Source organism: Coturnix japonica, chromosome 1, assembly GCF_054131305.1.
Source record: "Coturnix japonica strain WE chromosome 1, WE-NBRP24, whole genome shotgun sequence".
NCBI classification, from domain to species: domain Eukaryota; kingdom Metazoa; phylum Chordata; class Aves; order Galliformes; family Phasianidae; genus Coturnix; species Coturnix japonica.
In genome coordinates this window covers 160,457,518-160,472,990 of record NC_140663.1, presented here as the reverse complement: position 1 = coordinate 160,472,990, position 15,473 = coordinate 160,457,518, and the positions used below count along the sequence as shown (strand labels likewise).

Below are 15,473 nucleotides of genomic sequence, written 5' to 3'. Positions count from 1 at the left end.
TTTGACATAAACTGAAATCACTATTTATCACAGAAATAAAACATCTTCTCTCATGATTATCAGTCTTTATCCCACCAAAATGACATTTTCTCCCCAAAATACTGCTTTTCATTCCCAAGAGAGGTCATTTTCTCTCAAAATGCCTATTTTTGGTACAGTATGATGCTTTCTCCCCAAAATATCCTTTTTTGTCTGCAAAATACAACCATTTTGGTGGTGGAACTTGCTGCAGGATGAGGCCCCTGTGTACTGTGCTGTTATCTTGAACGTGAATGCATTGTTCTCTCCAAGTTGACTAAGTGTTGTCGTACAGCATTTCAAAAGTTAAGTTAGGCAGGTAGCTGTTGTGTGTCCCTCATTCCTGCTGAATCCTCCTCACTGATTACCTCCTTCATGCCTGATTCTCGAATATAGTTTTGCAAGTCCTCCATAAGGACCATAGGCTGGTATTTAATGGTATATCACTCTTGTTTGTCCATGTTGCACGACGTGCAGCTATTAATCAAGTAATCAAGGAATGATTTTTGTCATTATGTTGGATGGTTGCATTTTCTCAAGTACTGAGTACATCTTTGATTAGACTATTGAAATACTCATCCAGGGGGGTCGGGGACTCCTGAACATTTCCTCTGTCCCACAGAGGGCCCCATTTCTCAATGACACAAGCAATCCTCTGATATGGGGATCCTAGGAATCAGTGCCAAGCTGTGAGATGGACACCAAGGGAGAAACCAAGGCAACTGGACCAATCAAATGAACTGATGCCCAAGAAAACTGCCGCTATGCTGGCATACACAAGCCGCACAGCCAGTGACCTCTAGCCGCTGCTATGGATCTCTGCACTGGAGCACTCCCTACTGCTTTCCCAAGTCTTCATATTCCCCCCAGCCCACTCAGTGCATGCCAGTGACACTCAGACCCCTTCGGGGCCCACCAGTGCTCCTCAGAGACCCCCAGGGCTCACAAGGGCCCCTCAGTTCACCCCAGTCAGCCTCAGAGCCCACCAGTGTCCTACGAAGCTCCCTGGTGCCCTTCAGAGCTCCCCAGAGCCCCTAAATGCTCTCTAGTGACCTTCAGAGCCCTGCACGGACCCTCAGAGCCCACTAGTGCCTCCAGTGCTTTTCAGATATCCCCAGGACTTTCTAATGCCCCCTATGCCCCTCAGAGCCTTCAGGTGCCACCTAGAGATCCCCAGTGCATCCAAGCTCCCCTCAGAGCCTTGCTCTGGACCCCAGTCTTCCTCAGAGCCCCCTAAGGACCCCAAATGCCCCCATGTTCTCCCCAGGGCACCCCAGTGCCCTTGAGAGTGACCCAGTGCTCCTCAGAGCCCTACTGAGCCCCCAGTGCCTGTCAGTTCACCCAGAGCCCAGCCACGTGCAAGCAAGGGTGCAAAACCACACAGCCACAGGCATACAGACCTTGATGCACACACCCGTGATCATGCACACTCACACGTGTGCAAACACATCCCTTTGCACACCCATGTGCGTGAAGACACGAGCACAGCAGTGCCCCCCAGTGTACCCCAGGGCACACAGTGAGACTCTCCAAGCCCTTCACAAGCCTTTTTGCCCTTCTTTGGACCTGCTCCAGCACCTCCACGTCTTTTCTGTACTGAGGTGCCCAAAACTGAACACAGTACTTGAGGAGAGGCCTCACCAGTGCCAAGTACAGGGGCAGGATGACTTCCCTAGTACCGTTCACCACACCTCTCCTTATACAAGCCAGGATGACTTTTGTCCATCGCTGGTGAAAATCCAGAGCTTATTGAGGTGACTATGCTGAAAAACAGTGTTTTGTTGCTGGGAATTTGGTCTATCAAACAGTGTTACTGTGCTCTTCATATCTGTTGTAGTTTCCATGGAAACAAATAGGAGGCATTACTTTTGGAGGGACCTATGAGGACACTTTTCACATCAAGGTATTTTTATTGTAAACACTGAAAAAATATTCAGAATGTTAATTCACGGTGAGACGATCAGCCTCAGATACTTGGGTTCCCAAAGGCTTTGTCTTTAAATGCACACTGTGTGCCAGTATAAAAGGCACAATTAGAGAACGTCTGCGTTTAGACACTGCAGAGTTGAAGCATTTGCACATCTACATTCAACTTTCATTTGCACAAATATGTCAAAATGTTTTCTAATCCCCCCTCATGCATTAGGAGAAACATTCAGGAACTGACAAACGTGTGGAATATAACCCTCAAGTTGGCCATTAACAAGAATCAGTGATTTCCATATAATTATCTAAACCTCCGCAACAGACTGATCCACCAAACGCACAGAATGTTAATGTGAACGTTGACTTCCAGTCAAACATCTCCCCTCCCATAATTAAAGAAGTAACAGCAGCAGGGGGAAACTAGCACTGATACAAGCAGATCTAGAACTTTATTCACCAAAATTAGCAGTCGATCAGAAGTTCTTCAGAAAATTTAATGATTAATTGGATTTTTCCAGTCTTTCTGCATGTTAACACTACAATCTTTGCAAGCTCTTGAGAGAGACAATAAGAAAATACACCATTTCTCTTAGCACGTGCATAACTAGCCATGAAACATCAGAAAGTCACAGAATCATAAAAGAGAATCCCAGAATCCTTGGAGTTGGAAAGGATCTTTACAGGTCATTTTGTCCAACTCCCCTGCAATGAGCAGGGACACCACAGCTCCATCAGGTTGCCCAGGGCTTTATAGCCTTGCCTTGAAAGCTGCCAGAGATGGGACATCAACCACATCTCCAGGTAACCTGTGCCAGTGCCTTACCACCCTCACTGTAAAGTACTTTTTCCTTATATCCAACCTAAACCTCCCCTCTTTGGGCATGAAACCATTTCCCCTTGTTCTATCACCACAGACCTTGCTGAAGAGTCTGTCCCCTTCTCTTCCATAGCACCACTTTTAGATAATGAAAGTACTTCCTATTCTGGGCAGTGTCAAATTCAACAGTCATTGCTATGTTAGACCACAGGCAAGAGTCCTCACTCAACAGTAGTAGTCAAATGCTCAGTGCTCAGATGGAGACTGATGCTGTGCTGTGTTCCGCAGGGGCTGGTATTCAGATCACTGGACAGAAGGGTGAGGGAGTGATCCTTCCCTTTGCTCTGTGCTGGTGAGGCCTCACCTGGAAAACTGCCTTCAGCTCTGGGGCTCCCAGCACAAGGACAAGACCAGCTGAACCAGGTCCAGAGGAGGTCAAAGCAATGAAAAGAATAAAGGCTTTAAACTAAAGGAGGGTAGAATTAAATTAGAAGTAAGGAAGAAATTATTTACTCTGAAGATGGCGAGGCCATGGCACAGGCTGCCCAGAGAAGCTGCATATGTCCCATCCCACAAAGCATTCAGGGCCAGGTTGGATAGGGCCTGGCACTGCCTGAGCTGGGAGGTGGCAGCCAGCCCATGGCAAAGGCTTGGGACTGGATGTGCTGTAAGGTCTCTTCCAGCCCAGATCATTCTATGATTCTGTAACATTAAGCAGGCCTGGAAAGCCAGAATTTCTCATTTTTGGAGACACACGGCAGCTGTGTTTTCACGTTTCCTACACTGAAACTGATGTTTGTGTAGTTAAAGACAAATAACTACTCTCATAGATATGTTTTTTTAGGAAAGTTATCAATTGAATGAACAGCTGTGGCTGCTGGTGTATTTGGATGCATCATAGCACAAACAATAGAAGATGCCAGTGTTTAGACCTGCAGTCCTGTAGTGCAGACTGACAGTTCGTACACTACAAACATCCTTCTATCAGCCTGCACAGTCAGCTTTCTTCTCCCTCTCACACCACCAGATTCTCGAGTCTGTAATACTTATCAAAAAGCTTAACAACATTCTTCTTAGCTTTACCCTTAAAAGTTACCAAATTAAGCCAGTGTTCTGCTGCTTTATGTTCTTTAACAATTACTATTACTCACCGAAGCACAACAATTATCATGTGTATTCTTTTTAAATGCCAAAGCTCTTCTCTATCCTTTTTTCTCCAAATATATACTTGCACAAAACCCCATAATGCAGAAAGGAAAAGAAAAACAGCTTTGAAACAGTGGCTTTTGTCTCACTTCCTCGCTGGTGAATTATGTATTTTCTGCATGTAATATAATAGAAGGAAAAAAAAGGCTAATTAGTGTTTGGATATGTATGTGTGGAAAATAGCTCATGGTCTTCTACTGGCATCCCTCCCCCTGATTTGCAATGCAGAAAAACTTACCAGAAAGTTAAAACAGAAAAGTGAGTAACTATCACAGCTGTGATATCACTGCTTCCATACAGCCTTCCTGCTTCCTAAAAAAGGAAATGGAAAGACACAGAGGTCAGTCACAAAGCTCTGCATATATATGGCAAGTATATCTTGTCGAACACGTTTCCTCCTGATACTCACTGAAGGTTCTTGCTCTGTGAGTACCATGGAACCAGTCTTATTTAACATCTTTGTAGTGGGATGGAGTGCACACTCAGCAAGTTTGCAGATGACACCAAGCTGAGTGACACAGCAGTTGATGCACCAGAGAATGGATGCTACCGAGGGAGACCTAATGGGACTGAGAGGTGGGCCCATGCCAACCTCACGAAGTTCAGTGGGGCCAAGTGCAAGGTCCTGCTCCAGAAACAGGGCAATTCCAAGCATAAATACAGGTTGGGCAAAGAATGGCTTGAGAACTGCCCTAAGGAGAAGGATTTGGGGGTGTCAGCTGGTCAAAGATTCAACATGAGCCAGCAATGTGCACTTGCTGCCCAGAAGACTATGTCCTGGGTGGCAACAAGAGAAGCGTGACCAGCAGGTTGGGAGAGGTGATTTGGCCCCTCTGTTCTGCTCTTAGGAGACCCCACCTGCAGTGCTGTGTCCAGCTCTGGAGCTCCCAGCACAAGGACATGGAGCTGTTGGAGTGGGTCCAAAGGAGGGCCAGAAAGATGATCAGAGGGCTGAAGCACCTCCCCTATGGGGACAGGCTGAGAGAGCTGAGGAGGACCACTCTGACCTTATAAAGGCCTTCCAGCATACATAGGGGGACCTGCAGGAAAGCTGGGGAAGGACTTTTTATAAGGGCAGGTAGCAGCAGGACAAAGGGAAATGGCTTTAAACTGGAAGAGGGCAGATTTAGATTAGATATGAGGGAAGCAGTTCTTCACTGTGAGGGTGGTGAAACAGGGGAACAGGTTGGGAATGCCCTCTCCCTAGAGGCATTCAAGGCCAGGCTGGGTTGGGCTTTAAGCAACCTGGTCTAGGGGAGGTGTCCCTGCCTACAGTAGGGGGCTGGAATTCGATGATCTTAAAGGTCCCTTCTAACCCAAACCATTCTATGATTCTAAGGAAATGTATCGTAATAAAATCTGGGTCCTATTAGCACTGTGTTTGATAATCCCCGTGTATTCTCTCCCCTTGCTATCTAGCTCCTAACAGCTCTGTTGCTTATTCTGATAATATTGTAATACTGCCACGCTGAACTCAAGCAATCTCTAAAATAACCCAAAGGCATTTTCAACAAACATTTCATTTTCTAAACAAGTTTCAGGTTTGATGACAATGCTATGGAGAAATACAGAATGGCTTCCAGGATCTCTTTACAAACACAATGAAAAGGGTACATCAAAATTGTGGCATTTATTCAATCCCATGACTTCAAATATGTTTTGCTTTTGAAGAGAACTTTCACCAGAAAGGCATAGACAAAACAGCTCCAGCTCTTTTCAATGCAAGAAATACTTTGAAATACAGTTCATCAACTCAGCAGACCTAAAGAACAAATTAAATATGCACAAAAAGGCGTGATTCTTTAATAAGGAACAAAAAGCCTAGAGTAAGGCAGTGTGTTTTGAATACACCCTAAATCCTCCAAAACACTAGAAATCCATATTAAATGGAGTATTTTACCTTTTAGGATTTTATTCTTTTTTTAATGTATTATTTTTACAAGTAATTGTAAAGATCCTCTCCATGTTCTCTGCAAGATCCATGCTAGGCATCCTCTCCTGGTTCACATAACCTGTGGAATGCAGATCAAATACATGATCCTTCTGTAATTAAAGCTCCCTAATGCTGCCAGCAGGAGTTCTATACAAAGAGCTGGCAGACAGGATCTCTGCGCTTATCTGAGTCCTTAAAATCTCCTATGCTGAGCCAATCACAAGTGGTTAGAGGGAAAGAAGAATATCATTCATTTGAGCTTCTGGGAAGAAACTGGAAAATATTATTCAATTCCCTTTAATGCTGGTGTTTTCTGCAATCTTCCTTATATATCCAACACATACTTAAACAAGATCCCCAAAAGGAACTCATTATAGAAGATGATGAGGTTTAGCTTACTTCACAAAGAGGCAGACCACTTTGCCAATGTTTTGAATACAGACCAAATAAAGTTATTTCTGCCCCACCAGACTCCATTATTAAAACTGGAAACAGATTTCAGCGATCTCTGTATTTAAAAGACGAAGCCGTTGTTTGTTTGCACAGCAGTTGACCTGCATAGCTCACTTGTAATAATCAATCAGAAGCAAAGCTCCAGCAAAATGGACAGCCCTTGAATACAGATGATGGAGAATATTAATTTCAATAATAATTGAGTATCTGGAGGCTTGTATGTAAAGAGACTAATGTATTATACATCTCACATCGTTCTGTGGGAAGTTAGAGGGCTTTGAAGCCTCACAAGTTAGAGCCCATAAAGTGTTCACATTGTATTATCAAGAGGGAAAGTAAAGACTGATTTAAAACGCATAGTCTTAAGATCAACCCAGGTAAACATGAGGGGAAAAACTGAACCATTTAGACTGTAAAACCACTCTAGGAAAGCAAACAAACTGCATCTGGATTATCTGTATCTGGATTATTTAAACTTCCAGGAAAAAAAGTTGCATATGGATCTACTTACCTTGAAATAAAGTTAATTAATTTTTGTTAAATGAAAACTGAAGATTTCACATAACAAAATTCCTTCCAATAAGATGCCTTTACTGGTCATCTCAGACCTACAGCTGAGAGACTGGGCCAAGTAACACAAGCTAAAGTTCTTTTCATTTTAATAGTGAAAGGAACTAACGGCCTCACATCCTTCAGGTTTACAAACATCACCACAAAAAAAAAGCATAAAGTAAAATAAACTTTTATATGGATACGCACCAAGCACACATGTGACACTGTATGTGGAAATGCTGAGACAGAAACACAGGGAGCAAGTCAGGATGTCCTGTCCAGCACTAAGCTGCTGCTTCAGAAGGATGCAGACCTTCTGTAGGTCTTGTGCTCTATCTGCCAGTCCATGCAGATGACTAAGGGTATGACAGCAGATAAGAAACAGCATCAAATCCCTATGTGTTAACACCTGAAACATTTCACCTAAAGATACGCAAACCAGATACGGGACAAACTTCTGACAATTCAAGTTTAAGGTATGTGCATGAATGATTAAGTGCCTGTTCCATACAGTGAAAGGACACGGATGTAGTCATCACAACTTCAAGTACAGCAGGGTACGATCTGTTTGAAAATAGTACGTCTATTCATTACGAACAGTAGAGTATGCTCCAAGTGGAGAATGACCTGAAACCAAATCACACTGGATATTGTCATCAGGGGCATTCAGACTTCTGACCTTGGGCTCCAGTTCTTCGGTCAGTCACTTCTCTCTTATGCTTGCTCCGTAAATACTCTGATCTTTCATTCCTTCAGCTCCCACAGAGTGGCGATCCCTTAGGTAACTTGGATGCATATATAAAGTTCTGATTTTTAGAGGAAATGGAAATCAGGAAGAACAGCATTTCAAAACACTCCCTCTCTTCTCAATCTCAGAAACCCAACAATCGACTTAAAAACCAATTCCAGAGAAGTACATCACCAAAAACATGGCTGCCACAGAACTATTTTTTGTAACAACAAATTGAGATAGAAAATGGAACTGCATTTAAACACATTCCTTCCACAGCTCAGGGCTGCCAGCTTAACACAGGACACTCTAGATACTTGAGGTATGAAAACACTAAAAAGCACAGAAGACAGCAGACTGGCCATGAGGGCTCTGCAAAGAGTGCAGTACTTACCTTTAGAGAACATATTTTATTTAATAGAAGTTTTTGTTCCAATATACAAAATAGAGGACCGTAGTCCCAATTAACATTTTACATAGTTACACAGCAAATCATTTCCACCATGTACAACAACTGACATCTTTCCCGCACTCGCCACTGTATAATAGCCAAGAAATAATTCCATACCGCTTTACATACCAAGCAGTTATATTTTGCACTTCCCTGCTTCTTTACTTTTTCTAAAGAAGTTGAAGTTCCTGATAATAGTTTAATTGAGAAATTACAATTATTTCAGCTGGAAAAAAAGAAAAGAAAAAAAAGCCGAGTGAAATATATAATTTGGAATACTATCTCAAAAACCTTATGCAAAATAAAAGTCAGTGTCATACAAAAATATGTTGCAGAAGTATAACCAGTGACTAAACCACAAATTTTGTTAGGGTATAAAGTATTTAGCAACTAGGCTCAGCTTTGAGCTACGCCACAAAAAGAAGAAAAGGACCAAACATTTATCAGTTAGTAAAAAAGAAACACGACAGTTCTTTAGTTCTTTTACAACACTGTACCTTTAGTATGCAAAGGACTTCATCCTATAACATGCACCATTAATCAACTGCCTCACCCGTTAGCCCTTTTCCCACAGAAAGCTGAAAAAAGGTTTTAAAATTATTTTAATTCCTTAAGAAAAATCCAATTGTATTTTTTGCATCTCCGGCAATATTGAAGCTTTACTTCACAATGCTGGTACTTGGATAGTTTCATCACTATAAATGATTTTATATAAAAGTATTCTACCCTAACTGGGACTTTAGAAACTTCGTGTTTTACAAAAGGAGTTTGTTACAGTATGACAGTTGCTAAATAGCCCGATTTATTCAGTGACCCTGTTAAAGATTAGTTCAACTGAGTGAATAGGTGAAGTCATTTCCTGAGCTAAAAGATACAGGTAAGTAAATAGTTATAGCAGCAGACAGGAGACATTCTTTTTAGAGTTTGCAACAGTATCAATAAAATAACCTTAGAAAACTACAATAAGGTACAAATCACCAGCTGAAGAGGGGAGACAAGGACATCCGAGACTTGATTGCCATCATCCGGAATGAATATCCCCTGACTTTCCAGAAGTTACATTCAGCTACTGTCAGACAAAGTACTGTTAAGTGGAAGAATGTCAAATCACAGTAGTTCACATTTATTTCAGGCCAGGTGTTTTGTTAAGATTTAATTCTTAATGCTACTTCATGAACCTAAAGCGAAGTATAAGCAGCTGGTTTCAGAATTTTTCACCTAGAGGTGAAACATCCTCTTCTTTATACTACTTTTAAAAGAATGTAGTATTTCTTCAGTCTCATGAAATTCTAAGCCCATTCCTTTTTATTGCGTAGACACAATTTGTACTTGAGACCTTGAGTGGTTTTTGAGATAGTCACCCACGTGACTAACATAAGTAACAAAAGTGGATCCGCTTTTAGGAGAAGGAATGATTTTCTGAAAATGGCTGCAATTTGCTTAGAGCACAAGACACCGACAGACGATTAAAGAACTATCAAGACTGGTATAGCACCACCGCACCATCTTTTTCTTCTGATATGCATTCTTAAAAGTCTTCTATGTATTAATTTTATCACTTTTTTCACACATTAATGGAAAGATAATATTCTAATTTAATTAAAGTACCTCACTTAGATACCAGTTCCTCCAGAAGGAATTCTCTCTATGTTACTCATTTTTAAAGACATTGTAGGCATTGCTTTTAGACTTTATATCAGTTCTCTCTCTCTTTTTTCTTTTAACATTTAAACATGATTAGTTTGAATTCAAATTAATATATAAAATCCCCAATACTGGCTAGAATAAAGGAGATCCTAAGTAACAAGATCCTAAATAACAATAATTTATAAATAAAAATATACTATTACAAACCAAATCTTTCCCCATACGGAGACTAAAAGCCATAATCTTGACTGATTGTTCCCGATCATACATTATAAATAACGTAAGCTTCTTCAGAGAAGCAAAACATACTTGCCTCCCTGACACTAGTTTATATCTTCAGTTAAACTACTACCATCAAGAAGGCAATTGGGCCCAGATATATCTTTTTGCTTACATGGTAACATTCCAGCCTCGTTCTTTCAAAACTAAGTACAGGAAATTAAGTTTACAAAGAGTCCTTTACCTCTTATGTGTGAAGTCTGTATAAAATAGAGATTCCTAATGCTCTTACTGCACCAATCTGGCAGTGCTGCTAGAACCTGATTCAAATTCCACTGAAGTCCATGAAAGGTTCTCCAGTGACCTTAACAGGCTTTGAATGAGGACCATGGAGACAGTATTTCCTAACAGAAAGCTCCTGCAAGAGTGGCTGGTATCTCTTTTTGCTTATGAGATGGAGTGGAGATGCGTAGTCAGCATGATACCTGAGCAAATAAAAAGAAAATGATACAAAGGCTTTAAAAATCCCAAGTTCTTTGCTTAATCTTGTGCAAACTGTGCTACTGCCCCTGGAGCTTCCACCTTCCTGTCTTTCAGCACTTGCTCCAATCCAGGATAGAGAAGACGAGAGGCGTAACAATCTCTCTCCACTACAGCTCCCCCTCAATCCCGAGACTGATAGAAGAGGATGTAACCAGATTCAGAGTTCTTTGAGATGTCTGACGTCAACCCGTAGAATTCTTCAATAGCTTGTGCATCAATTTTCTGTATGTAAAATCCCAAACATTTAATGTTAGAATATCTTGCATAAAATACACCACATTAAGTTCCACTCTAGAAACCATTTTCAAACAACTTCCACATATTATATAATATTATGAAATCTAAATAACTCTTAAAACGCATTTAATTTTGGTTTCCTATCTGTCATCAGCTGCACAGATGGTAGCAGATACATACATTTACACATATATGCACGTTCACTTTCTTTTAACGGTTAGGTGAACCTATGAATGCAACCAGAGGTGCATTGCATGCACAAGTTTCACACGGAACAATTTCAGAGATAACAATACTGCATCTAGAATGTATGTACAAGTTATCATTTTTAACCCTAAATGCCAACAGCTGCAGATGAGAGTAATCAGAATTCAGAGAATGAAGGTTAACTTTTCCTCAGTTCTCCATTCAGTTTTTGTGGAAAGATTTAAAACATCTGGAAAGTGGAAAGACTTACAACAACTGGAAAGTGAAAAGAGTATATGCTGGTTTTCGTTATCATCATCTTTGCATACAAAAGAAACAAACTCAAAGCAAGCTACCTTACCACGTTTTACACCAGGGGCAATTAGGCTACAAACAACAAAAAGGCTGAAAGATAAATCTTCCGTCATTTAGACCAACTTTATTTAATCTCATTTCCATTATAAGAAGGGGGATCTTTCTCAGGAATGAGCAAGGCATTACAACTTGTCATGGGAATAACAGTCAGCATGATGTTTAAGATCTGGGAAAAGATTCTTTCCTTCCTTTTTAGAAGGGCTCAAAGGGAAAAAAAATAAAAATAAAAGAAAAAATACCCACAAAAAATGTCCAGGTGTTACTGCCCTGGAACTGGAAAGACTGTGCTTTGTCTTTGTGAAATTACATGAGATCCACCACAGCAGCTTCTCTTTTCCCTGGAGGAAAGTGAACTTTTGACCTTATCAAGTTATTTCAAATTACAGTGCATCTTGATAAGACATAGAAGCAATCCTTTTTAACTTTCCCCAGCAACCCTGAATATTTCCATGTCTGGCATTTCCTATGTGAAAAACAATCCATAACGTGGCCAATTAGCACTGTAAGTCTTAATACCTGCCTCACTTGTTTTTCTTTTTTTTTAATTACGCAGTTTTTGTATATCATAAGGAAGAACATTAATTATTCATTGCACAGGCTTAATTAAATTTAATAAAGGACTCGGACAGCAGAATCATACTTCTGTTGCTGCTTGAGCAAACATGAGGTGGAGAACAGAAGATGATGGAACAAGCAAAAAAATGGTAACGATCTAAAACACAGACTGCTCTTTCCCTCAATAAAGAATAAAAGGCAACAGATGAAATAAAGCTGACAATGTCAAGACAGTTGAAGGAAATGGATAGTGATAGGACAAGGGGGATTGGATTTAAACTGAGACAGGGGAGGTTTAGGAGGAAGTTTTTCCACACAAAGGTGCTGACGCACTGGAACAGGTTTCCCAAGGAGGCTGTGGATGCCCCATCCCTGGAGGCATTCAAGGCCAGGCTGGATGTGGCTCTGGGCGGCCTGGTCTGGTGGCTGGTGACCCTGCAAATAGCAGGGGGGTTGAAAATAGAGTATCATTGTGGTCCTGTTCATCCCAGGCCATTCTATGATTCTATTATTAGTTTAAAGCTATTTATTTATTTATTAACTTGTTAGGAATTCTTGAATTCCTAGAAGCATGGCTAACATTAGCAACAATATCATAAGCAAAAGATTTTTCAAGGATTATCTATTAGATTTTACATTTCAATCTAACAGGTTTCAGTCTACTTTGACTCTCATTGCAGGTTTTTCTTCTGAAACCATCTAGGACGCTCCTTCTAACACACAACCAGACTGATCGAGCCCAACAGATCAGACAATATGAATAAATATCTTGTGCCAAGAAATTGTTTACTCTCATGGTAGTAAAAGCAGTTCACCTATTTGCCACATGCTCTGGCCAAAGGAATAGCTTGCCAAATGAAAACAAAAGATGTTGGCAATAAAGAAGCTTATTTTAAGAAGTACAAAAAGCAGAGCAATTCAAATTATTGTACAGTCAAATTGCAAGGTGCAGCTCTGAGCTCAGTTCTTGCTCTTTTAGAATGGCCATTAGCATAACAGTCTTCTATGTCATCAAACAGCAAATAGGGGTGCAAGTGCTTTGGTAAGTATGAGGAAAAAAAAGAAGGGTTACACAAAGCTTACCTCAACAATATCATCATCAAAAAGCAACCAAAAATCATGACTCTTCACTATTGCAATATAATGTCCTCTGTTTGGGCCACTGTAAAATGCAATTAAAAAAGAATACAAGTCATAACACATACCAATGTACAAATATACGTCACTAAAGTGTTGGTTCTTTTTTTTTTTCTTGTAGAAAATAATATTTAACACTAATTAAAATGACTCAAATAATTTGTGTGGATGTTTCTTTACCTTTTTTCCACCAAATCAAATAGTTTTCATAGCAATGCCTTACATACCTACATTTTATATGTAAAAGTAAGGACTAAGCAGCACATGCATGTGAGAAGGGAAATAAAGGTGAAATAAATAAATTATTCTAATGCTTCAAAATGATTGAATAGATCCCAAAGCATTTTACAGCCTTCATAAGGTAAAACACAGAGTTCAACCACTCTATATGGTATCTCTTTATCTGTTGGACTGTCAGGGAAAAAATAAAGAAAAAACCAGCTGAGTTAAACTGATCATTTAGGAGACTGAAAAATCCTTACAGCAATGAAAGGGTTTTCCATTAAAACTGAAACAACTATAATGCACTGCTCTTCAGTTTATGACAGACAAGAAAATTCTCTGCAACTGCAATAGGAACAAAAAACTCTAAGAGCACCTTGCTAGTTAAACTGAGTTCAGGTAAGGAAAGGATGCACTTACCTGAACCACGCAACTGAAAGTGAACAAGTATTTAATGTAGCTCTGAAACTGCCTTAACCTGCTAAAAACACCCAAGCAATTTGTAGGTCTGGATTAGGGAGAAACCGTTATTAAGAGTTTATATGATATGGAATACGTTTCATTTTTCTTTTGACATAGTTAGGCTCATATAAATACTCATATGAATACACTGCTACTACTTTCCAAAGTAAACTGCAGTGGCAACAAGGCCATGTATTCTGTCTGGATTAGTAGTACCTCCTCACAATGCTTTCTTTTCTAAGAAACTTTTAAAAGATCTTTAAATGCTATTAGAGTTAAATTTCTTTTGGGGATTTATTCATTAAAAAAATACTTTAGCTTTTATACAAAAATCTCCTATATAATAAACTGTTATTACCTTCCACAATGAACTACCACAGCAACAAGGTCGTACATCCTGTCAGGATTGGTGGCGTCTCCTGAGGTGTTAAATAAACGCAGCTCTAAAGGAAAAACCACTCTATAAGAGAGTTTTGTGTATCTATGCAGCTGATCCATATATTTAAATCTCTTCAAATGCAGAGCTAGAATCATAGGCAGCTTTTTTACTTTCATCCTGAAAAAAACAAGCAAACAAAAACCAGTGTTTCCAGTATTGAGGCAAACCATTCTGCTGATGCTAACAAACAGGGAACTGGCACACTTAAGTCTTTAAAAAAAGGTGCTCAAAGGTGCAGAGCAGGTATCCATATGAAGCCATAGAGGAGTCCACAGTACAGAATGTGATCTGAGGTAGGTATAGCCCACAGAGAGCTCCTCCAGAGCAGCCCTGGGCCAGAGCTGCAGCCCATGGAAAGGAGCCTGATGGTGGGGCAGGAGGGCTGGGGGAGCTGCCGCTTGTGGGGGACCTGTGCTGGAGCAGTTCCAGAAGGATGGGCCCCTGTGGTACAGAGTTGCATTAGGGCAGTGCTTGGAGAACTAGAGCCTGTGGGAAGCCCATATGGGATCAGTTTGGGAAGGATGACATCCATGGGGTGACCACAGAGAAGCAGCACAGACAGGCATTATGAACTGACCACAGCTCCATGCCCTGTGCTGCCTTGGGGCCTCCCCCAGGTAGGAGAGGGTGGATAGGGGAAAATGTTTGGTTTTAGTTTCTCACTGCTCTCATCTGTTAGCAGTAAGCAATAAATTACATTGATCTTCCTTGTGCTGAGTGTCTTTTGCCTGATCTCCCTGTTCTTACCTTTCTACCCATGAAATTTTTCAACATATTTCCCCCTTCCTGCCCTGAGGAGGGGGAACAGTAACGCAGTGCGGTGGTGTTTAGGTAACTACCACTGTTAAACTACCACAGAGAATTCAGCTTTTACGCATACCTCCCTATAGCTCTCCCGAGCTTCCAAAAGCAAATCTACACACATGGTATACAGTGTTGTTCCAGAGATTCTGTTACAATTTAGTTTCCCATTAAACCAGTCAAGTCAAACAAGTGTTTTAGAAAAGGCAATACCACTTTGTCACATTTACATTACTTCAAGTCTTCATATCAAGCCCTTCATTTAACAGTGCCAAGGGATACAGACAGCACACTGTTATTCCCCACACCTCATGCTGCCAAAACAAGATAATGCTAAGCTCTAACACAGTCATTTTGTACAAATGTTGCAGTGTTATTTTATTGAAGTCAAAGCCTGGAAGCAATAACCTGGTTTTATTGACAGCTCGCTGGCCCCTTTCCCCAGTTTGAGGTAGTGAGATTTTGCATCAGTGCCTACAAATTCACAACAGCCAACCACAGCTGACCTGGCAACAGAGAATTTAATTCTCTGGGAGATAAACCTGCCCGTATTAATAGCAACCA

General features: G+C 40.7%; 1 protein-coding gene across 3 annotated transcripts in view; it reads right to left on the bottom strand.

Annotated features, from left to right (window-relative positions):
• Window positions 1-5,578: 5,578 nt before the first annotated feature.
• The window catches only part of USP12 (ubiquitin specific peptidase 12), a 31,555-nt gene continuing 21,660 nt past the window's right edge, over window positions 5,579-15,473 (bottom strand). For all 3 annotated transcript variants that reach the window (XM_015852043.3, XM_085536338.1, XM_085536339.1), the window contains 3 exons: window positions 14,028-14,225; window positions 12,932-13,010; window positions 5,579-10,717 (listed from right to left, as the gene is read on the bottom strand). In XM_015852043.3, the coding sequence (XP_015707529.1) occupies window positions 10,616-10,717; window positions 12,932-13,010; window positions 14,028-14,225 (379 nt within the window). In that variant the 3' untranslated portion in view covers window positions 5,579-10,615. The remainder of the gene's footprint in view (window positions 10,718-12,931; window positions 13,011-14,027; window positions 14,226-15,473) is intronic.